This window comes from Anolis sagrei, chromosome 1 (assembly GCF_037176765.1).
Source record: "Anolis sagrei isolate rAnoSag1 chromosome 1, rAnoSag1.mat, whole genome shotgun sequence".
Classification (NCBI taxonomy): domain Eukaryota; kingdom Metazoa; phylum Chordata; class Lepidosauria; order Squamata; family Dactyloidae; genus Anolis; species Anolis sagrei.
Genome location: NC_090021.1, coordinates 294,463,790 through 294,488,370, shown reverse-complemented (window position 1 = coordinate 294,488,370; position 24,581 = coordinate 294,463,790). Strand labels below are relative to the sequence as shown.

General features: G+C 37.4%; 1 protein-coding gene across 2 annotated transcripts in view; it reads right to left on the bottom strand.

Annotated features, from left to right (window-relative positions):
• DPH6 (diphthamine biosynthesis 6) overlaps nucleotides 1-24,581 on the bottom strand; it is a 317,073-nt gene that overhangs the window by 230,090 nt on the left and 62,402 nt on the right. For both annotated transcript variants that reach the window (XM_060759870.2, XM_060759864.2), the window contains exon 5: nucleotides 18,663-18,781. In XM_060759870.2, coding sequence (XP_060615853.2) covers nucleotides 18,663-18,781 — 119 coding nt within the window. The remainder of the gene's footprint in view (nucleotides 1-18,662; nucleotides 18,782-24,581) is intronic.

The window sequence follows — 24,581 nt, the reverse complement described above, 5'->3', positions numbered from 1 at the left end:
TTGAACCAAGACTTACAATGGGAAAATCAGAAAGAAACTGCAGGCAAATATGACGATATCATACTGCCCTTATACAAATTCATGGTGCAATCATATCTAGAATATTGTGTGTGGTTCTGTAAATATCATAAAGCTAGAATGGTACAGAGTAAGACAACCAAAATAATCAAAGGGAACTGGAGAATTCTGTCCTGTAAGGAAGGGTTTCATGGTATGGGGTTGTTCAACTCTGAAAAAAAGTGAGTAAGAGAGATATCATGAAAGTGTATAGAATTATAGGAGACGTAATTTTGAATGATATGGAGAAAACACAGAGAAGCTTCTCTTGTCATCTTTTTCTTTATGGATACTTTTTTGTTTGAGTGTACAGTTGCTAATGCATAAGATTTTTAAATTCTACCATGCACAGATGTCTGTAGCAAAATAGCAATCAGCCATACTGTCTTTTTCCTCTATGAGATATCTGAAGTGGGGAGAAAAGAGCAAAAAACCACCTGGATCAGTGAATAAACCCACAACAAGGCCCAGGATTTAGAAAACTCCATGCAGAATTAGGAAATTAATTAGGAGTAAGAATCATAATTTGCAGTGCTGACATCTATTTTACTTGACTTGCTTGTATCTATGGGAAGCAATTATGATTCAATTAAAAAATTCAGTTTTATTACTTTAGTGACTGACCTTGAAGTTAATGCCCATTTTATTTAATTGCATCATCTATGAATAAATGTTAACCCTAGCATGTTATGCCCCATTATTTTCAGTGCATTTTTAACTCCCTGACTGAATTATATCAGTCAATTTATTATCCACTGTCAGGAAAGCAAGCAAAGCTTTATTTCTCAGGAAGACTTCCAGCACGTGATAGGAGAAACATCACAAGAGTCTTGAAAATATTGTTTAGTAGTGTCAAGTAAGATGAATTAGATTAACTTCACAACTTCCATGGCCAAGAGTTTAATGGTAAAATCAGTACGTGCAGGTACTAGTTGCTTAATGAGTCTAAAAAGCAATTTCTAGTCTGTCTAATTTCTGAGAAATCCATTAACATAGACTAGATACCTTCTTGCTAACAGCAGCATTACCAAGAATAGCTTGCTATTCTCTGCACTGAGGGACAACTATAACTTTCCAGAACCTGGAGGAAAATCTACCTGCAATTTGGTCCTATTGTGGAATCTATAGTTCTTTTGAGTCATTTGAAGAAGCAAACATGTTTTCTCTTTCAAGAAAAACAGAATACACAAGACAGGTGTATACCATTGTAAGCAAACATCTGCTGTAGTCCTACTGACCAGCACAACTACTTCGAAGTCAGGTAAGTAGATTTGCTCTCTAGATGACTATGTCCAGTCAAGAGAAAAATGGAAAACAGCAGCTCAGCTGAAGATGGTATAGGGATGTATATCACAAAAGTGTCACATCAGATGCATATATGTGTAATACCTGAAAACTCTGAAACAATCCACACAACTCCATATATTGTTTAAGAAAAATGTATAGTTCCAGCACAATAAGATGAAATTGTATAGAATGTTGTGATGCTACATATGACCCACTTAGAAGCAGCTTAAAAATATGTGTTGCCCATCTGATATGTTTCTTTTAGATTGCTGCGGCAGTGATCTGACAGAGATCCCTGTATTTGGAATACATCTGATGCTGGTTGCGTGTTCTGCACCTATTAAGAAGCAGTGTAAAAATGAATGATTAGCTTAATTAAATCCCTGAAACAATTTTGAAGAGCAATCTCATGTTCGTTTGTAAACTATAGAGGGCAGAAGATTCAGTTCCCATGTAGGTGGAAAGCTTTTTAAAAAAATCAGAAAGACTGCAGAGGTCCTTTCAAATGCATCTAGTGATGGGTTGTGAAAACACCATGGAGGAATCTGTGGGCGGATGATAAGCTGATATGACAGATAGAGGGACTGTGACAGAAGGCATCAAAAAGTCGTGATGTTTCAGACTGCAAAGAATATCCTTAAAGGATGCAAAAGCAACAAAGCCCTAAGAAGCCACTCAAGCTGAAAATACTTGCCATTTGAGAGAATAAGACCATTTACCATCTCGATTTACCAGGACAAGTATTTATATCAAAGCTGAGTGAAACAGTTCCCCCCTCCATTATATTCACTATGCACTATCACAGGCTGAAAAAAACAAGGCTGAATGATGTTTTTGGCTGATTCTCAAAGGTCTTTAATGGAGAAGGCACCTCAGAAGTTACTCATGTGATGGCACTTTGGAAAGGACTCTTTGAACAGGTGGATATAAAAGAAAGTAATGTATGATCCAAGGAAATAATAAATTGTGAAATAAACTACATGGTATTCAAGATTCCATGTACAACTCCTAAGGGGGTGGGGGAGTTAAACATCCCTATGAACAAATATGACTGTAAATACACATGTGCTAAAAGATGCCTTGGAAACCTTTTAATGGGCAGGATGCAACTTGGAAATGTAATGACTTATTCCACTCCCAGTGTTTTCAAAGTACAGTAGAGTCTTGTTTATCCAACATAAACGGGCTTGCAGAATGTTAGATAAGCGAAAAATTTGGATAATAAGGAGGGATTAAGGAAAATCCTATTAAACGTCAAATTGCATTATGATTTCACAAATTAAGCACCAAAACATTATGTTTTACAACTAATTGACAGAAAATGAAATTCAATACACAGTAACGTTATGTAGTAATTACTGTATTTACGAATTTAGCACCAAAACATTGCAATGTATTGAAACAGCAGTGGATCCAGGCAGGAGTCAGACTGCAGAATGTTAGATGAGCGAAGGTTGGATAAGCGAGACTCTACTGTATGTGCACTGTACCCTTAAAATTGCGAAAGAGAGCTAGAGAATAACCTGTCTAAACATTACCTCTTGAATCTCACGATGTGGTATCAAATACAGAATACAGCTGGCTGCCTCCCAAATTGGTACTGATTTTTTATTCTGTCCCAATGTAGTAACATACTATAGGGAGTTCCAACAGCACAAGCCACAGCCCACTCCTATGCATATTGCCTTTCATGTGATTCATGTGTAGACAAGACCACATATCAGTCAAAACCAGCAAAAGGTAAATCTCATGCTAGATTTAATTTTCAAAACATGAGAAGTACTGAAATATACACAGAGAACACTCACTTCAGCAAAGGAAAAAAGAGGTCAGCTACACTGCATATGTTCATTTAGACAAAATGTAGCTAACACTTGTAAATGCCTACATGCATTTTCAGAAATCTATATATAAGCAAACTCCATCATATAAAACAGAGAGATCAATCATTCCAGTTTTATTCAGCCAACATTCTTTTGCTCCAACAACACGCCATAATGGAACACAATTTGACAAACTCTAGCATACTTTGGATAGCTCTAACAGAGCCAAAATCATTAAAAGAAAGCCAATGCAATGTTACTCAAGGGGAAAAAACAAATGGGAAATTTCCTCCATCTTGAGATACTGCTCCTTTCACTTCTCCATTATTCCTTGCAAGACATACACCAAGACATGCTGATTAGCCTGGCTTGAATTAACAGGCTTTATGAAGCAAGTTAAGGTACACAGCTCATATATTTATACTAGATTTCACTCTGTCGCCTTTCTTTAAAAATAGGTTTTGCTACAGCAAATTGCAAAGCAGAAGGAGACAATATGGTTAACTATTGGAAACATATATAGACTCCACATTCTTCCAGTATAGGCATATGTAACAAAAGCAAGGATTTCATATAGGAAGGGAAGTGGTAAAAAGCAATTACCAGAACATTTTTGTCCTGCTACCCCATCTGCCTTTATTCAAACAAAAAGGAGTTCATTGGTAAAGAGCGTATATAGAAACAGAATTATCCTACAAGAACCACACCACCCTTTTGGCCAAATGCCCTCTTTATGGTCTTTAAACCATAATCTGCAATCCCGTTAACACTTATACATGAGTATGCCCCATGAAGGGGACTCACCTCTAAATAAGCATTGCATTCACTATTAATTTTGAAGGCAGAACCGCTTCATTTAGAAATCTTATGCAGCATATTCATGTAAAAAGTGACCATAATCCAGAGGAGCTGTACACACGTTAGAAAACTGTATCACAAGCATGATTTCATTGTTTTCACTGCAATAGTTTGTGCAGCAAAGAGATAGGCTATATTTTAAAAATCAAATAATAGGTGTTCTCTTTTGTAACAGGAGCTGCTGTCATAACAATAGTTTGGCTCAATGCGTTTCTCATCCCAGCCACACTAGCGGTAACAAACAGTTTCCCTTGTTTCATGTACATGTTTCTCTCCAGATCATCAATTCAAAGACAACTCCTTTCTCATTTCTTTACTACAGACAGTTGCAGCAGAGTGTGTGTATTCCTCTCTTTTCTCTAAACATCATTAGACAACCACAGGTGCCTATGAGCAGGAAATCCAGGTCACATGGTCAATACCATGTTTAGTATCAAATATTATATCAAATATGGAAGCTGAGTCTTAAATAGAAATGTTAGCTGCAACATAATTTATTTATTATTTGTTTTATTTACAGTATTTATACCCTGCCCTTCTCATGCCAAAAGGGATTCAAAGAACACACATACGGCAAACATTCAATGCCGATTGTACAATTAAACAAGACAGACAACACAAACTGAGGTAAAGGCAGTTTTTCCCATCTTATTTCCGGCACCTTGGAGGCTTTGCTTGACTCTGGCCATGAGGGGATGCTGTCGTTCGATCTTCCATGCCAAGAAGTTTTCCTCTAATCGATGTCCTTAAGGATGCCTTTTATTACTTCCCCACTAAAAGCAGTACCTATTTTATCTATTTGCATTTCTGCTGCAACCTGCTAGTTAAGCTGGGGCGAACGACAGGTGCTCACCCCGACCCAGGCTCAAACTGCTGACCTTGCAATCTGCAAGATTTTTCTGCAGCACAGAGGTTTAGCCTGCTGTGCTAAGTATGGCCCCATTTAGTTGAATTTACATAACTGTTGACTTACCATAGAATCATAGAGCTGGAAGAGACCACATGAGCCATCCAGTCCAACCTCCTACCATGAAGAAAAAGCACAATCAAAGTACCTCTGACACATGGCCATCCAACCTCTGTTTAAAAGCCTTCAAAGTAGCAGCCTCCACCAAACCCTGAGGCAGTGAATTCCACTGCTGAACAGCTCTTACGGCCAAAAGTTTCTCCTGATTTTCAGATGGAATCTCCTTTCCTGAAATTTGAACCTATTGCTCTGAGTTCTAGTCTTCAGAGCAGAAAAAAAAACAAACCCGCACCCTCTTCCTTATGACATTCTTTCAAATATTTAAACATGGCTATTAGGTCTTTTATGCAGGTTAAACATACCCAGCTCTTCAAGCCGTTCCTCACAGGGCATGCTTTCTAGACCTTTCATCATTTTAGTCGCCTTCCTCTGGACACATTCCAGCTTGTCAATATCTCTCTTAAATTGTGGTGCCCAGAATTGGACTCAGTACTCCAGGTGAGGTCTGACCAAAGCAGAACAAAAAGGCACTATGACTTCGCTTGTTCTAGACACTATACTTCCTTTGATGCAGCCCAGAATCCTACTGGCTGCTGCATTACATTGCTGGCTCACGTTCAACTTGTCCACTAAGACTCCAAGATCAATAACAATCAATATTACAGAGGGTGAATGGTTAAAAGTTTTGAAACAAAGAATTATGAAAAATATGTCCATTAGAATTACAGAGAATTGTTATAAAACAATTTGGAAATGATACATGACTCCAATTATGTTAAGTTATTATAATAGAAACAACATATATAATTTTTGGAGATGCAATAAGGAAACAGGGACTTATGTACATTCATGGTGGGAGTGTGAAAAGATATTTAAAAATAGGATGAAGTAGTTGTTGAAATTAATGACATACTATTGATTAATTTACCAAAAAAATCTGAATATAGCACTTCTATTAAACCTTGAAGATATAAGATTGAGATGGCAAAAGAAAAAAATAATAGTAAATTTTGTTACTGCTTTAAGATTAATTATAGCCAAAAAATGGAAAGAAAAGTATTACAAAATCCATGAGTGGTACAAACTGGTGTGGAACATTGCAATAAACGATAATCTGACTTGTGAAAAAAATGTAAAAAGGGATTAATGAAAAGAAATGATTTTGAGGTAATATGCGGAAAATTCTTAGAACATATATTTGTCAAAGAAATAGGAATAAAACCAAATCAACATACATTAGCATTTTGGAGACGAGATCAATATAATAATCATCAATATTAAGGATGAATATATGTCCCATGGGTGGTGGGTGCATGCAGCAATTACATGTATAAAATATATGTTTAATTGTTTAACTGATTTATTGTATGCTTTGTGTTAATATTAGTTATGTGTGATTTATAATTTATTAAATATTGCAAATATTTAAATTAAAAAGACTCCAATGTATTTTAATTTAATGTTTTATTTTTTGTATAATGTTGTACGTAATGTGTTGTATGTTGTTGGCATCGAATTGCTGCCATTGTAAGCCACCCTGAGCCCCTCTTCGGGGGTTGAGAAGGACGGGGTAGAAATGTTGGAAATAAATAAATAAATAAATCTCATTCAAGTGTACTGTTATTGAGCCAGGTATCACCCATCCTGTATCTGCGCATTTCATTTTTAATTTGTACTACTATCTATTTCTCATTATTGAAATTCATTTTGTTCCCATTGATTCAGTGGGTCTGTTCTAGATCTAGTAAATGCATTTAGCATATAGTAAGACAGATATTTACTTAGTCCTGTGTCAAACATGAGGAAACAGATTACAGAGTACTATTCTCCAGATAAAGGTCAATACAATATATGTGTACATAAATGGTGAGCCTTTTTTATTTACTTTGATCAGGAATGTAGCAGCTCTCCTTACTAATCTCAGGAATCCATTCACTCAGCCAGGACAAATCAGCTATTAAACAGAAATATGCAGGCAGTTTCTGACTACACAGGTGAAATCCAGAATAGTGTAAGGGGAATAGTGTACTTGGACTGGGATATTGGAAATCAAGATTGAACTCTCCTTCGGACAATCAAAGTTAATTGAGAGACCTTTGATGATCCCAAGGACATGCAGAAGAAGAAAAAAATAGGAGGAACTCTACAATAAAAGCCCAGCAAGAACTGATAATGCTCAGACTTGACTATTGGGTGGAAAATGGAAAACACTGGAGAATGGAATTGAATAGGATACTAGTATAAGATGCTAGTTCTGACCTTTAAAACTCTTTACGGCCAGGGTCCATCGTACCTTAGGGGCCGCCTCTCCTTCTCCCATCATCGGAGGTCGCAATAACCAGCCCAACTTGACTTACTCCATATACCGGGTCCTAGAGAAGTGCACTTGGAAAGGACCAGACGCAGGGCTTTTTCTATTTCTGCCCCTGCCTTGTGGAATTCCTTGCCGCCCTACATGAGAGCCATGCATGACTTAGGGCCTTTTACTCTCGCACTTAAGACCTGGCTTTTTACTAGAGCATTCGATCTCTGTTAATTTTTAATTTTTGTATGTATGTATTTTATCTTTTATAATTTAGCTGCAAATTGCCTAGAGCATTCTCAGATGTAGGGCGATTAATAAGTTATTAAATGATGATGATGATGAATATCCTGGATGAGAGCATGCTTAATTAATTGAACTAGTAAACAAGAGTGATCCTCCATGACACAACATTTTATTTCAGGTTCTCTTTGTACTATGTTTCTCCATCCCTGCTCCCGTCCAATTACTTCCCTTGAGTCTGCCTTGATTTTTGTGCCTTAGTGAATGTCTCAGCTACTTGCTCTTTTCTAGATATCCCTTTTCCTTTCCAGGACAATCTATGTTTATATATAAAAAAGTTTCTGCACAGGAGAGAAAAAATAGAATAAAAGTGAAACCACCATTTCCTCACAAATATACCTGATAAAGATCTCCCCTTATTATTCTTAATTATGTGAATTGTGTTACTAAATTAATTAAAGTGACAACAGTATAGAGAAAATATGTCTGCAACAAAAAAGGTCCAAGTAGATTTACACTCCAGTGCAAGAACAGATCATGAAAACTTTGCCTTCCAATGTAATTACTGTTGTATGTGCTGGCTAAGCAGCAAACAAGAGGTTTAAAGGAGAAACCGGTATAGAGAACAAGTAAAAGCAATATGATGTCCTTTCCGAGCACCCACATACTTTAACAAGTGAAAACAGTCAAAGCTAGAAGCTTAAAACTGTAAGATATGCATGCAAGGCAAATCATTAAAACAAATTGTATTAAAATGAGGAGGCTCTTTAACAATAAAAAGCCAGATACTAGAATGTCCACTTTCACTTCTAAGCAGGTTAACTATGAGGAATGATAAAGGCAGGGATATGTATGATAGTCATTGTATTTGTATGTGCCTTTTCATCAGTAGAAAAACAATAAAGTAAATTTATTTATTTACAGTATTTATATACCACATTTCTCACCCCTGAGGGGACTCAAAGCAGTTTACACAAAAATAACAGCAAAATTCAATGCCTTATATACAAAAACCAAGATTCAATCAACAACATATAATTAGCATAAAATCAATAGGACAATTCACCATGAAATAAGATAAAAGGACATTTAGAACTTGAAAAGCATTAAAATCAAATGTTTTAGAGACCAACAGATACCATATTAGCTTCAAGGTACAGTAGAGTCTTTGCTCATCCAACGTTCTATATTATTCAACACAGTTTGCCTCCCCCACCCAGATCCACTGCTATTTCAATATATTGCAATGTTTTGGTGTTAAATTTGTAAATACAGTAATTACTACATAACATTACTGCTTTTGAACTGCTTTTTTTGTCGATTTGTTGTAAAACATGATGTTTTGGTGCTTAATTTCTAAAATCATAACGTAATTTGATGTTTAATAGGCTTTTCCTTAATTCCTCATTATTCAACATTTTTGCTTATCCAACATTGGATAAGCGAGACTCTACTGCATTAAATAACTACCCGAGAAACAATACAAATCACTGCTGCCATTCTGACCTTATTGTTCTCAACACACCAAAATTATTAAACAAATTACACATACTTCATGGCTAATTAGATTCTAAGAGATAAATTTGGATTGAAGGGGTACATGTGGAGGAGAAAATTAGCTAATATCTCTCTTGCCATTACACTATTTGTCTATTTCCGTTTATTTTATTCTTGGTAATTGACATTTTAGTAAAAAAGGGATTACAAGTAGTATGTCAACAAATGTGAGTCTGTGCCATGCTCAAAGCTCTAAAAATTAACTATTTGTAAATATAGTTAAAAAGCAAATCATCTCATCATCCAATGCCACAAAGAGCTATCAAATAAATAGACTGTGGAACAAGCAAACAGCAAATATTCAAACAGAGTAATACCAAGTTCGAGGAAGGCATGGCCTAAGTGTCCCTTGCCCTGCATTACCCTAGGTTAAGTTGGAGAATATCATTAGTTATCATCTTCTACATCTTAATAATGCCTTTCTACAATACTTCCATAAAGAAGTAATACTATGAAACCATCTCAAATTGTTTCCCCCTATTTTCAATTACATAACCATTGTCAAATTGGTAAAATGGTACACTCATATTTCAAATCCGTAGTAAATGTTCAGAGCACTCCTTAAAATTAGCTTACATGTTTCAGAAGAAAGGGGAGTTATATTAACAAGCAATTTTTACTTAAGGAATATTGTGCAGCTTTTCCCCATTATAATAGGGTCAGAAATTCATAACAGCAATAAGATGTTATGAGTGCTGACATGTAATGAATTCAAAGAATGACCACACTAGATGAAGCTTATTACACAAAGGGATGAAAGAACTTTACAGACATGGGTTACTTAGCAATCAATCATTCAAAACTACCCTACTAAAGATATTCAGTAAAATAAGATTAAAATCTTTTACTGATTACAGCGAACATTTATTGTACGCTTTTTCTTGTACTTAAAAAGAAAAGTGGCATTACAGAAACTTGCTTTAGAGGTGGTCTAAATGATAAAACAGCTAATTTGATGCTGATCCTAAAACATTCAAGTCTATAATATTGGTACAGTTCTATTTTTATATGTACTATATTTATACAAAAAGTTCAAAAATAGAATACTGACAACTTTGTGGTTAGATTTTGTAAAGTGTAACAAATAGGACTGGATAATAATCTGCCTAAATAATATACTTCAGACACTATATGTTCAGCATTTGTTTGGGAGTGTTCCCATTCACGTAGCCCTAAATCCCAAGAAGCCCTTAGTGAAACACCACACTTTTGAGATAGCCATCACATTTCATAGAATCATAGAGTCATAGAATCACCCCTGACAGATGGCTTGTATGATGAATAATAATGTTTTAACATATTTTAATCGATTGTATTTTAATCGATTTTAATCTAATGCTTTTCTCTTGTATAGCGTTGTTGTAATTGTGTTTGTACGTTATCGGCATCGAATTCCTGCCATTGTAAGCCACCCTGAGTTCCCCTTCGGGGGTTGAGAAGGACGGGGTAGAAAGGTTGGAAATAAATAAATAAATAAAGGCCATCCAGCCTGTTTAAAAGCCTTCAAAGAAGGAGCCTCCATTACACTCCGAGGCAGAGAGTTCCACTGTTGGTCAGCTTGTATGATAAGGAAGTTCTTCCTAATGTTGAGGTGGAATCTCCTTTCCTGTAATTTGAACTCACTGTTACAAGTCCTAGTCTCCAGGGCAGCAGAAAATGACGGCTCTCTCTTCCTTATGACAACCTTTCAAATATTTAAACATATTGTTCATGTCTCCTCTCAACCTTCTCTTCTGCAGCCTAAACAGACCCTGCTTTTTAAGATGCTCCTCAGGGGGCATGGCCTCCAGAACTTTGACCATTTTAGTTGCCCTCCTCTGGACACATTCCAGCTTGTCAATATCTCTCTTAAATTGTGGTGCCCAGAATTGAACACAGTATTCCACGTGAGGTCTGACCAAAGCAGAATAAAAGGGCACTATGACTTCCCTTGATTTAGACACTACTTTCTTTGCTGCAGCCCAAAATCCAATTGGCATTTTAGCTGCTGCATCACATTGTTGGCTCATGTTCAACTTGTTCACTAAGACTCCAAGATCTTGTTCACAGGTACTGTTGTCGAGCCAGGCATCACCACATCTAATATCTGTGCATTTCATTTTTCTGTGTTAGTAAAATTTCTTATTGATGAAATTCTTATTGATGAAATTCATTTTGATAATTTTGGCCTAGCTTTCTAATCTGTTGAGGTCATGTTGAATCCTGATCCAATCTTCTGAATTATTAGCTATCCTTCCCAATGTGGTGTCATTACAAACCTAATAAGCAAACCCTCTAAACCAGGAGTTCTCAAACTTTTTAAACAGAGGGCCAGGTCACAATCCCTCAAACTGTCGGAGGGCCGGATTATAATTTGAAAATAACATGAATGAATTCCTATGCACACTGCACATATCTTATTTGTAGTGCAAAAACACTTAAAAGCAATACAATAATTAAAATGAAGAACAAATATAAACTCATTAGTATTTCAATGGGAAGTATGAACCTGCTTTTGGCTGATGAGATAGAATTGTTGTTGTTGTTGTGTGCTTTCAAGTCGCTTCAGACTTAGGTTGACCCTGAGTGAGGGCCGGGTAAATGACCTTGGAGGGCCGTATCTGGCCCCCGGGCCTTTGTTTGGGGACCCCTGCTCTAAACCTTAATCCAAATCATTAATAAAGATGTTGATCACCACTGGGGCCAGGACAGAACTCTGCGGCACTTCACTAGTCACTTCTTTCTCCTCCAGAATCTTTCCAGATATGTCAGGCTGACTGGATAGTAATTATTTAGGTCCCCCCTTTTTGCTCCTCTTGAAGATACGCATTTGCCCTCCTCCAGTCTGCTGGGACCTCTCCTGTTTTCCCAGAGTTCTCAAAGATTATTGCCAGTGGTTCTGAATTGATTTATTAATTTATTTATTGACTTATTTACTTACTATATTTCTACCCCGCTCTTCTCACCCTGAACCCCTTACAGCTATGGCAAAATTCAATGCTGTATTACAAATACAAGTACACAAATATAACACATTGAGCAATAAAAAAAACTTTGTGTCCCCACAGGGGTGAGAAAAGCGATATAGAAATACAGTTAATAAATAAATAAATAAATACAATTAAAACATACTGCCTAGTCTCATAGTGGTTGTTTGTGCTGCTACATTTAAGTCGAATTCCATATTGCACTACTCCCCAAGTGTCCAGTTCCAAAGCCAGGCCTTTAGCTTTTTCATGAAGACCAGGAGGGAGGGGGCCTGTCTAAAGTCACTGGGGAGAGAGTTCCATAGCTAAGGGGCCACCACTGAAAAAGCTCTGTCTCTTGTCCCCCACCAGTCGTGCTTATGACTTCTGCTAATTCCTCCAATACTCTTTGATGTAGTTCATTTGGCCCTGGAGGCTTGAATTCATTTAGAGTAGCCAGGTATTCCTGGACTACTTCTTTACCTGTTTTGGGTTGCATATCCCACATTACCTCATCCATATTGGTCAGGATGAACACTGATCTCTTTATGGAAGAGGCAAAGGTGTTGAGCAGCTCTGCCTTTTCCCTATCCCTTGCTAGCATTTCACCACCTTCTCCAAACAGAGGCCCTACCATTTCTTTTTTCTACTGACATAACCAAAGAACCAATTTTTATTGTTTTTAATCTCTTTGGCAAGCTTGAACTCATTTTGGGCTTGCAGACATCTTCCCTACATGTGCTGGTTATTTGTTTGAATTCCTCTTTGGTGATTTCCCCCCTTTCCATTTCTTGTATATGTCCCTTTTAAATCTTAGCTCAGTTGAAAGTTCTTTGGACATCCGTTCTGGATACTTTTCACTTTTTTTCTCCTTATTGGCACTGCTTGCATTTGTGCCTTCAGTATCTCGCTTTTAAGAAACTCCCATCCATCATTAACTCCCTTCTCTTTAAGCAGTCTTATCCATGGGATCACACTCCGTATTTCCTTAAATTTCCTGGTCAGCTCTTCCAAAATCTAGAATGTATGTTTGACTTCTCTTAGTTTCACCCTTCCACAGTATCACAAACTCTAGGAGTACATGGTTACTCCCATTTAAGGATCCCATCACTTCCATTCCAGAGTCATAAGCTACAGGCAGACTGCCATTTATCCGGAGCCATAAGCTACTGGTAGACTGTGATTCTTTCTTCTCCACTTGATTAGTTACATGCTGTTCCTTGTTGCTGTCTCCTACTGATTTATTTTCTGGCTTGTGACCTTTTTTGCTTCTGTATTTTGGTGCTGTCTTTTCTAATATCACCTTGACCCTGATAACAACTTAGATGCACTTGTTATTATTACTTGCTAGGTGCAGAAAAATGTAGGAGTGTAGTTAAAATTGCACTTTGTTTCTGTTTGGGTTCATGACTCACTACAGGGTCATACACAAGCTGTTTTCTCAGTCTCCTATTAACACTAATGACTTTACCTTATAGACAATCTAAAGTATGTGAAGCTAGAAAATACATGTAGAAAACTTTGACACCTGAGTTACACAAATATACAATAACAGTTTCTACTAATATTTATAACTCATAAACACTAATGTTGTTATTGTAATACAGGAGGCATGCAAGAGGAAACTATACAAACTCAAGTCTAAAACTGCAGTTCAGAACTAAGAGCAGTTTACACACAGCAACACTCATATGCAACCAAATTCCTTGTCAGCAGATTCAATTTCTGGTCAGGGAAAGCTTCAAGAAAACGCATTACGCTCCTGTGAAGAAAATCTCACCACTGCCAAATATTAATTTGTAAATATGGGTTTAGAAAGGGGTTCTAAAATTAATGTGTATTTACTTGTATAATTATGTGTTGTCTATAGTCTTATACCTTCTTACTGATGTCATTAAACTAATGGAAAACAGAGCTATAGAAAACTGCATGAGCTTGCCAGTGTTGATGAATGTCAAGCTCAAGTTACATATTTGCTTATTCCTTCCACATCTGCGCAATGTGGCATCTAATGCATTACCCCTTCAGACTTTTAAATGTGTTATTCCAAATACATTCACTGCAATTTAGCTTAAAAGCAGCTTTGATTATTCCTCTAAAAGGTAAAGTGGTAACCCATACCTTAACTTCTTTGCTATTCGATACGTTAAACAGCCGTCATACCTTAAACCTACTTTAATAAAGCACAGTTATTAAAGCACTGCAGAATTGCCCTGAAGCACACAAGCACCATTAAATTTGCTTACATCTAATTATGCCTGCCCTGGGCAGGTGAGAAATTCAGTCCGATAAGATCTTTCTTTCTACCTGTAGCCAAAAAAGAAAAAGAAAAAGGCTGCCGTTTTCTATGTAATTACTATCTACAACTATTTATGGCATTTCTTCTTTATATGACACAAAGGGCTCTTTGTGTATGAGCAAGCCCATTCTAACTTGTTCTAAGCTGCTGTGATACAAAGGCAAGTTTATCTTGCTTAAGGGATGACACAGGTCACAGGCAATGTCACCCCTAGAGTCATTTCCTATATCACTCAAGATTTACCCATCTCTAGGAATTTGGAGGGCATTTTAAAATGAGTTTTGAGATGTATAGATATAGATATCTAAAAAAATAACTTTCTGCTAAGCAATATAGGCTGAACTCTATAAAACATTTAAAAATGATCGCAATGTCAGCTGACCATTATGAATTACGTTATGGGGATAAGTACTTGATTCAGTTCATGCATTCTTATCTGTCAGAATAGTAATAAATCGCTAATCATCAAATAGGGGAAATTGTCATACAGTCACACAATACAATAAAATAGGAAAATATGAAGGCTTGACACATAATAGGACATACCATACTTGATTATAATGCACACCTTTTTTGGCTAAATTGCTTAGCCAAAATTGGAATGTGTATTACATTCAATGGCACCTTAGAACTGTGCCTAAATTTCCGCCCCTCCCTTCCAGTAGACCTCTAAATCCAGGCACTCCTTTTCTCACTCTTGCCAAATGCCCAGACTGCGTTCACCGCCACCACATCAAGCTCAAGTTCCTCCTCTTTGTTAGGACATGCAGAGCCACGCATACCCCAGGTTTCTTTGTTGGCCACTCGCCGCGCTCGCCACAGGTCCCAGGAGCCAAGGAGAGCACTCCTCCACCGGCACGGCCTCCAAGGGAGAGGGAAGGAGCCAAAGTGTGAATGCAGCCTGCTTGGTCTCATTGGATGGCGCCACATCCGGGAGGGCAGCGGTGTTGAGAAGCTGCGTTCCACATCGTTCTGCTTACCCTGACCCTTCTGTTTGGCGTGGCCCTTTGGATGCCTGCGCATGAAGGGTGAAGGGGCAGGGCTTCCAGCTAGCCCCAGGATTCAAGGAGGAAGAGGCAAAGGTGGCTGTGCCAGTGGAAGAGGGGCCTCCTTGGCTTCTGGGCCCTGTGTCAAGAGGCCAGCAAACGCCTGTGGTGAATAGCCAGCATCTTCCTCCTCAGCTTGCCAAAGCCATTGTCTCACCAGAGCCGGCTACCTCGCCAGCCGCTTGCCACTTGCCCCAAAGCAGAGGAGGAGAACGCAGCTTCCTTCATCCTCAGTGGAGCCAGCCTTACCTCCACAGAGCTCCTTTCCATCTTTCTCTCTCCTTCCACCCTTCCTTCTCTCTGCCTGTTATTTCTCCCCCTTACTTTTTGCGCCGTCTTTCTATTCTCTTTCTCTCTCTCTGCCTTTTCTTTCATGGCTCCTTTCTTCCCTTTCAACTTATAACTTCTTTCTATTCTCTTTCCCCCTGTCTGCCTTTCTTTCTCCCCTCCCTTCTTGTACCTTCTTTCTACTCCCTTTCCCTCTCTCTGCCTTTTCTTTCAAGGCTTCTTTAAATTGTCTTTCCCTCTCTTGGCCTTTTCTTTTAAGGTTTCTCTCTCACCTTCCTTCTTCTACTTCCTTTCCATTCTCTTTCGCTGCTAATTACATTTGCCAGCAAAACCTTTTTTGTTTTCAGGTTCTTGAAAACTGAAGTGCACATTAGATTGGATGGCACGCTATATTCAAGAAAATACAGTATTTTTTAAATTTTAGAATATCCAAAAAGGTTTTGAGGAGCAGACCAATGAAGGCTCTTTTCCTATGCACCAAATAATATGTGGATGGTATTCTAAGATGCAGACCCTAAAATACAGAAACACTGTTATAGGCAGTAGTGCTACAATGAGTGTTCTGGTCTCAAGCTGTTCAAGGTCTTCTGCCACTTTGAATTAGGCCCTGAACAAATATGCAACCAGTGGCTTTCAGCATCCCAGCAGTCATATTCTGCACCAGTTCAATGTTCCAGTTTGGCTTGAAGGGCAATTCTATGCAGACCACATTACAGCATTGATTCTTACTTTTTAGTCCTCCAATGTTTTTGACTTCAGCTCCCAGAATTCTTGGCTATTGGCCATGCTAGCCAGGACTTCTAGGAGCTGGAGTCTAAAACACTCAGAGGACTAAAGGTAGAGAACCATTAGGAGCTTCCAAGATCATGGTCACTGTATCACTATCCTGCCACAAATGCAAACAGAGCTCGCATAAGGTACTCCAAGCCAATAAGGCCACCTGGCCTCAAGGTACAAAGTTAGATCCAGGAATACCAACAAGTGATGTACCTGCTGTTTGGAGGAGAGTTAAAACTCATCTAAAAGAGGCTGCACACTCAGTTCTTCGACCTGGCAACTACCTAAAAACACTGTTCTCCTCTTGTTTACTGGCCTTCGTACAATTCATCATCCACTCAGTATGATTTTTAGGCAGAAATTTTTTTGCAACAATTTGACTCCAGGATATTGCACTATACAATTGTGTTTTTGTAACCTAAGTTGCAACTACTCTCTTTCCCCTCATTAAAGATACCAGATTTATTATTTAAAGGAAGATACAAGACATCCTGCAAGAACAGATACTTTTAAAAACAGTTTCAAATTCAGCCAACAGTATTCTGTAACTTATGACCAGACAATAATTCTTTTCTTTTCTTTTTTGCAACCATATATTTTCTTTTGTTTAATAGCACAGTAGAAACCCAGGATGGCCTGATTTTACTATTCACACCAGAAGCACTATGAGAGCAAAACATCACAGTTGAATTATAATTAATATTTTATTATTTCTTCTAATAGATACATAGGTTCCAGCATAATGTATTTTTGATCATTATATATTATATATACACAGACACAATGCTGATGTTTTTCTGTTAGTTTTTACCAATGCTGTCCTCAAGGCATAGAATCTTTGCTTTTAAAAACAAGAAAACGAAGGCATTAAATGCTTAACAGAAATGGTTCCTCTCATGGATGACAATGAGACTTGATTCATGTCAAGATTATATAGCACAATTTATCAAAACTATATTTTTATCCACCCATGTAGAACAGATTCTTTCCTATTATGCTGGTCATTCTTTGGTCTAATGGGCCACAAACCTTGACTGACCCCAAAAGAAAAAGGTCTTTTTATCAAATGTTACACCTAATACTTCATCTAATACTTTTACATGAAATACTGTTCAAAGGCTGTAATTCTGAAATGATGCATTGTCCTATTAACATGTTTCTCATCAATTTGTGTGGTTAAAGAACACACACACCATTTCATAAACCTGACTTCAATATCATGCTTGGACAGATCTTTCTGACCAGTCAAACCATCTTTCCTGATAGGTCAGTTCAAAGTTAAAACCACAATTTGACCAATGAAAGTCAAACGATGCATAGGGATTGACTATAAGACAAAAATACATGCTTGAGACACAACGTGCAAACTATCTAACAAGCACGTTTGGAATGATTTTATTTATTTATTTTAGGCTAGCATTCTGATTTTCTACCATCAGATCATTACACACATTGTAAACTTGCTATGCAGTACTGTGCAGTAATTGAACTGTGCACTCTGTGTTCACTCTCTTTTAAAAGGTGAAGTAACAGATACAAGTGACACTTGTATTATGAAGTATAAAACCAGGACAGACCTTCAAAGAAATTTTAGGATAAAAGTTATCTTCCATCTTAACTTAAGAACAGTATCTCATAAAGTAAAACGAGGAAGACCCACCTATGCAATTTGACAGTCAAAGAGGAATGGGAGAAGGAAGGATGGAAAATATGAGAAGATCATATGCTGAGAGAGAGCCTGTCAATTAGTTGCAAGGCTGTTTTGGTTCTCGCAAAGTTATACATAGATTGCTGTTCGCAAGTTCTTACTTAAAACTCTTTCATCAAAGCTGATTATACTTTATTGCAATAATGGTCCAATGTCTAGTAACCCATTTGTATCTCTCATATATGAGTGAATTGTAAACTGCTGAATTATGCATGAACATTCATTGAAAAAACACACTCACTGAGCAAATTTAATGATGACCATGAAAGTAGCTCCTCACTTCTTCCTCAGTGTAGGGTGGAAAATATTTCTCATTGACATATTCCATTAATTGTTTAGACACACATTCATGTAAATATAATTCTTTATACTTATATACCATATTTCATTTTCCCCGCAAGGATTTTTCTTTGTTTTATCACATCTTAACTCCTTGTAGGTATTCTTTTCTCCTTATTAACCAAACAAGATCCACGTCTGTTACTAATGTAGTCTAGATTCTTACCAAAAGCTGCTACTTTTATGATTATAACTTCAATGTATGATGATATCATTTCTCTGAGCAAAGTTTCTTGATCCTGGCGCCAAAGGTAAGCTAAAGGCTGCAATGAAAGCCTCTTGCACCTATTTGAAGAAAGAAAAAATGGCAACGTTATTATATTCTTGCATCAAAACATAGGCAATTTTCTGGATCAATTTATTTTGTTTTTATGACTGCTTTCTTTTGACGCATCCAGATATTTATACATCACTAGGACTAAGTAGAATACATTTACTCAGACTTACAAAGTGAATCATAAATATTTAGGGACCACTATGTACGTGCACGTGGGTGTCTGTGTATGTATATGTGTGTGTGTGTGTGTGTATAATTATTATTTAAAAACTAGTTTTCTGAATAGATATGGCATGCTCTATTTATCTTGAAGGAATTTACACTCATTAGTTCTTTTTTTTAAAAAAAGGGCAGAAGGGGGAGACAGTGGAGGTGGATACTCCGGCCCCTTTCCATTAGCACCATCAACTATCTAAGAAAGTACAAGAGAAGGGGCTCTTTGAATAAAGGCAGATTCCAAGTGGGAGTGGGCACACAGTGTACCTCTAGAGCCAGCGAATGTGTTAAATATGATAGTGGGGGTGGGGGTGGGGGTGGGGGTGGGTTCCACTTTATTTAATTAGTTATTTTATTTCTATCCTGCTCAATCTCACCCCAAAGGGGATTCAGTACAACTTGCAATTTGGCAGAATTCAGTGCCACAATATATACAAAAAATCAATACATAACATAATTAACTAAACATCAATAAACATATAAATATGAAGTAAAACCATGAAAACATATTAAACATATTAAAATATCATACAACATATTGAACATTGCACCAATCCCATAGTCATTGTTTGGCTGGTTCATTTGCTGTTTGGAAACCGCTGTGAATCGCCCTCGGGCTTGAGATACAGCGGTATACAAGAATAGTAAATAAAATAAATAAATTTGTATCTGTATCATGGAGGGTGATCAGATTTTACTGGGGAGGGAGTTCCACAGCTGAGGGGCCACCACCTGTTCCTCGTCCCCACCAATCGCACCTGTGAAGGTGTTGGGATTGAGAGCAGGACCTCCCCAGCAGATCTTAATGCTCAAACTGGTTCATAAAGGGAGATATGTTTGGACAGGTAAGCTGGGCTGGAACTGTTTAGGGTTTTATAGGCTAAAGCCAGCACTTTCAATTGTGCTTGGTAGCAGACTGGCAGCCAATGGAGGTGGTGTAATTGGGGGGTTGTATGCTCGCTGCACACCACTCCGGTAAGTATCCTGGCTCTGCCCATTGAGCTATTTGAAGCTTCCAAACAGTCTTCAAAGGCAACTCCACGTAGAATGCGTAGCAGTAGTGTATTTGAGATGTGACAAGAGTATGGACTGCTGTGGCCAAGTCTGGCTTCTCAAGATACAGGCGCAGATGGCACACAAGTTTTAATTGTGCGAAAGTTCCCCTGCCACCACCGAGACCTGGGGTTCCAGTCTCAGCGAGGAATCCAGGAGAACTCCTAAGCTGCGAAACTGTGACTTCAGAGGAAGTGTAACCCCATCTAGCACAGGCTGTAACCCTATACCCTGTTTGGCCTTTTGACTGGCCAAGAGTACCTCTGTCTTGTCTAGATTCAATTTCAATTTGTTTGCCCTAATCTTTCATGGGAGCCTTAGTCCTCTGACCCCTACACAATTAGAAAGCCTAATATAACAACAATGTACCTGAAAATGCTAATGTAAAAAATAAAAGCAGTTTTATGAAACTTCTGTTCCATTCAATAAAAAGCTTTGAAGTAAATATCTATAGTTTGGCATTATATGTTCTCAAAATATCACCAGACACTAAATACTACTTGGGATTATGGTAGTGTTTGTTGAGGTTTAACTTGGACATTTATTTAAGCAGTGTATTCCAAAGCACAACAGGAAAAGATGGGCTTATGTTCATGAAAACGGGAGTGTTAGAGACAAGGATTTATATAAAAGGGAACATGTACATTCTTATCTTTCTTTTGTTTGGTAGGAAACATTCTTTCAAGAGTTCGGCTTTTTATTTCATCCATTGTAAATCTACGACAACACCCCTGGAATTATATATTTACTGCTATACAAACACTTAAATGAAAGGAATCAAAGGCTTCAAAGCATACCCTTCCCCAAGTTAAGCAGCCAAGTACAGAAATAAGCTCGATAGCTACCCTGTTCTGAGGCAGAAACAATTCTGTGAACAACCTCTGGCACAATAGCTTAAGAAATACGTCTAAAATTATGCCAAAGATGAAAATAAGAAAAGGGGGAGACATTTTATAAAGGAGGAACAATATTTTGAAATGCACACAAGCAGGCATCAATTCAGTTCCAATTTTGCACAAAATTATAGAGACGTATTAGAATTTACTGAATGAATATAGTTGAGGCTTCTTTAAAACTGAAAAACAAGCTCCTTTTTTGGTTCCCTTTGCTTCTGATGACAAACACACCGATTTTCATGCTGACATCCCCCTCACAGAACCTTAATACCATATTATGAGAGATCCCAAGTTGACCTATGTCACTTTTAGTTTTGATTTCAGTCAAAATTGGTATTTCATGCAAGCCAACCCAAGCTACCAAATTTTTATTTTTATTATTTTTGTTGAGAATTTGCAGATTGGATAACTTTCAGGCATTTTTTCATCTGACAAAAATAAAATAAAATTTGAGGATCTGGGAACTTTCAAGGTGTTCTGGAAGCTTGAGGAGTTTCAAAAAAGGGTTTAAGTGTCTTCCTTATCCATGGACTATAGCAAAGTGGTGACATGGTTATAGCATTTTGTTGCTTTCTCATAATGCTTCATTCACTGCTCACATTTTATAGATGTCTATTCATAAGCAAACCCATCTTGTTCAATGGAAGTTATTCTGAAGTAAATGACTACATTATAGCCTTCATCACACTTCACTTTTGTTTGCTCTTGCTCACAAATTATTGTTTACTCGAGTAGACAATATATTTAAAGCCTAGTTTAGGGATGGTTTAAATTTATTTCTATTTTCTTTTAAAACAGTGGTTCTCAACCCTTTTTTGACCAGGCACCACTTTGACCAGGGGCCACTCTGAAACATTAGTACCAAAAGGGTTACAAATCAGTTTTTGGTCAATTTTACATTTGGTTTGGTTATTTGGGGTGCTAATTCAGAAAACTGGATTGTACAGACCACATCAGCTCTAGTTGCTGATACAGAACATATGCCATCCAGTAGTTGCCATCTGCTCACCCACAGAAAACCATATTTCATAGAATCATAGAATCAAAGAGTTGGAAGAGACCTCATGGGCCATCCAGTCCAACCCCCTGCCAAGAAGCAGGAATATTGCATTCAAATCACCCCTGACAGATGGCCATCCAGCCTCTGTTTAAAAGCTTCCAAAGAAGGAGCCTCCATATTTAATATGCCTCGACACTATAAGACGGTTTTGTGAGACCAGTTGATTTCATTGCAACGGTGCAGTAACAGTAACCATTTTTTAGTTCTTGTGGACCTCTGCTGGTCCACAGACCACAGGTTGGGAACCACTGTTTTAAAACATCGGTTAAAATGATGTAGTTAACAATTACATTTCTCAAACATCAGATAAGTCAAGAATGTGACTCATCTGATTTAAGCTGTAACTGTTCCAGTTCTACGTTATTGAAGAAGTAAACTACAACATATCCTATCAATGTTGTTACTGTGGCATAGCTCTATTGACTGAAGTAAAATGACACAGTCTTATGAAAAATCATATAGTGTGGTGATGAGCTGAGGGGCTCTCTCTCTCATTGCCACAAGAAAGGGGCGAAAGGAGGGCCTCCCCAGAGGATCGACGAGATCATGCAGATTTATGGTAGGAGATGCGGTCACGAAGGTAGGCAGGTCCCAAACCATTCAGGGCTTTATAGGTGATAATCTGCACCTTAAATGGGGACCGAAAAATGAATGGCAGCCAATGGAGCTCCTTAAACAGGGGCAGTAGACCGCTCCCTATAATTCACCCCAGTTAGCAGTCTGGCTGCCGAACTTTGGACTTATGCACACCTCTATAAATAGTAGTCATCTGGTTGTCTTCATCTGTTGTGTTGCCTTAAGATATTTTTGAAAATTCCTCAAATCCAAAAAGATAATGGTGTGTAACATAAGCTCTTGGTAGAAAAAAAATCCACTCTTCTGTGAAGTGGTCATGTTATGGTTAATACCCTTAGCAGTGATTCAAATCATATGTGCATGTTAATTATTTTATTTTATTTATTCAATTTATAACCTACAGTTTGGCCACAAGGCCCCCAAGGTGGCTCTTAACAGAACACACTAATGGCAACCCAGAGATAAGTGCAATTTTAAAATTATTTTTTTAAATCCAACTCTAAAGTCAAACAATACAGTCAACAATACAAGAGGTGAAACACTTCTCAGAAGCGATTCAAATTAGAAAGTCCTTCTGAATGGTTTTGTTCAATAATTCTCTAGGAAGAAACTTCTATATCCTAACAACCTAGGATGGAACATCTAAAATGTCACTTGTCTCAAATTAATTTTTTCAGAGGTCCTTCAGATAACGTTTTCCATGTAGGTGTCCAAATTATGATACAGAGAAATTCTGAAGACATTCAGATACTAGATTAAATCTCTGCTGTTTTGTTGAGATTTAACTGACAGTTGAAATGATTTAATTATGCTTCAGTTGTTGTTTTTAATAGTTTAGTATTATATTAAATTACATCAAAACAAAATAATGCAATTCTAAATAAAACAGTAGTCAACAGGTTATTTTATTTCATGCTAAAAGCATTGCATAAATAAACAAATATAAAACTGATAAAATAGAAGGAACACACGCGGCTAATTTTTTTTAGACCAAAAATGGGCAAAAACAGGTAAAAAGAAAGCACCCCCCCCCCCAATTTCTCCCTAAATATTATATTTCTATTCAATTCTTTGAAGATCTAAAGAAGTGGCTTAAACACAAGAAAGGCATTGATGACAGAGCAAGTATATTTATCACTAAAATGCCTTTTTAAGCCTCCAAGCACAAATGCAGTTCTATGCTCTTTGAGCTGCAATAAGAATAATGGCATAAATGCAGCTGTGCAGCTTGTAAATATAACCTCAGGACTTATATAGGTTTAAATCTCATTGATAGCACAATGTGAACATATGCTGAACTGAGATTTTGCAGCTTCATATCTCAAGAAAAAAATACTGACAGCAACATGTAGGATATAACTAAGGTGCTCATTATTTCACTTTTTTTACTTCAAATCACCTTGCAGCTATTTTACAGCAAAAAGAGAGAGCTAAAATAACATTAGTGAGCATTGGTGAAACCATTGAGGTCACTTCTACACTAATCCAATTTCTGATTGTAACTGGATCGCATGGCAGTGTGGACTCACATAATCCATCAGATAATCTGGGATCAGATACTGGATTACATGGAATTGTATATCCAGCCTGAAAAGATCCTGCCCATTTTTGAATACTAATGTAAGACACAGAACTTCTAGTTTGGTATCCTTGGACCAGTGAATCAGCTAGTAAATTGAGAATCAATTTAGTGGCAAATCCAATTGATTCAATGAGTTTGCCTAAATAACAGAATTCAGGATTTAATATATCTCACACGTCCTACAGTGAATAAAACGAAAATACTTAAAACAATAATCCCCCCTCAGAACATCCCACCAAGAAATTATTTCACATCAGTGAGTGTATATGCCATTATAAGAAGTGGAAATAATATATGGGAGATGTGGTAGAGCTTACATCTGAATATCAGAATATAAATTTTCTCCCACAGGAGTCCAGAGAAGTCAACATCAAATCACAAAACCAAAACAAGATTTAATAGTAGCAAAACATTCTTGATCATCT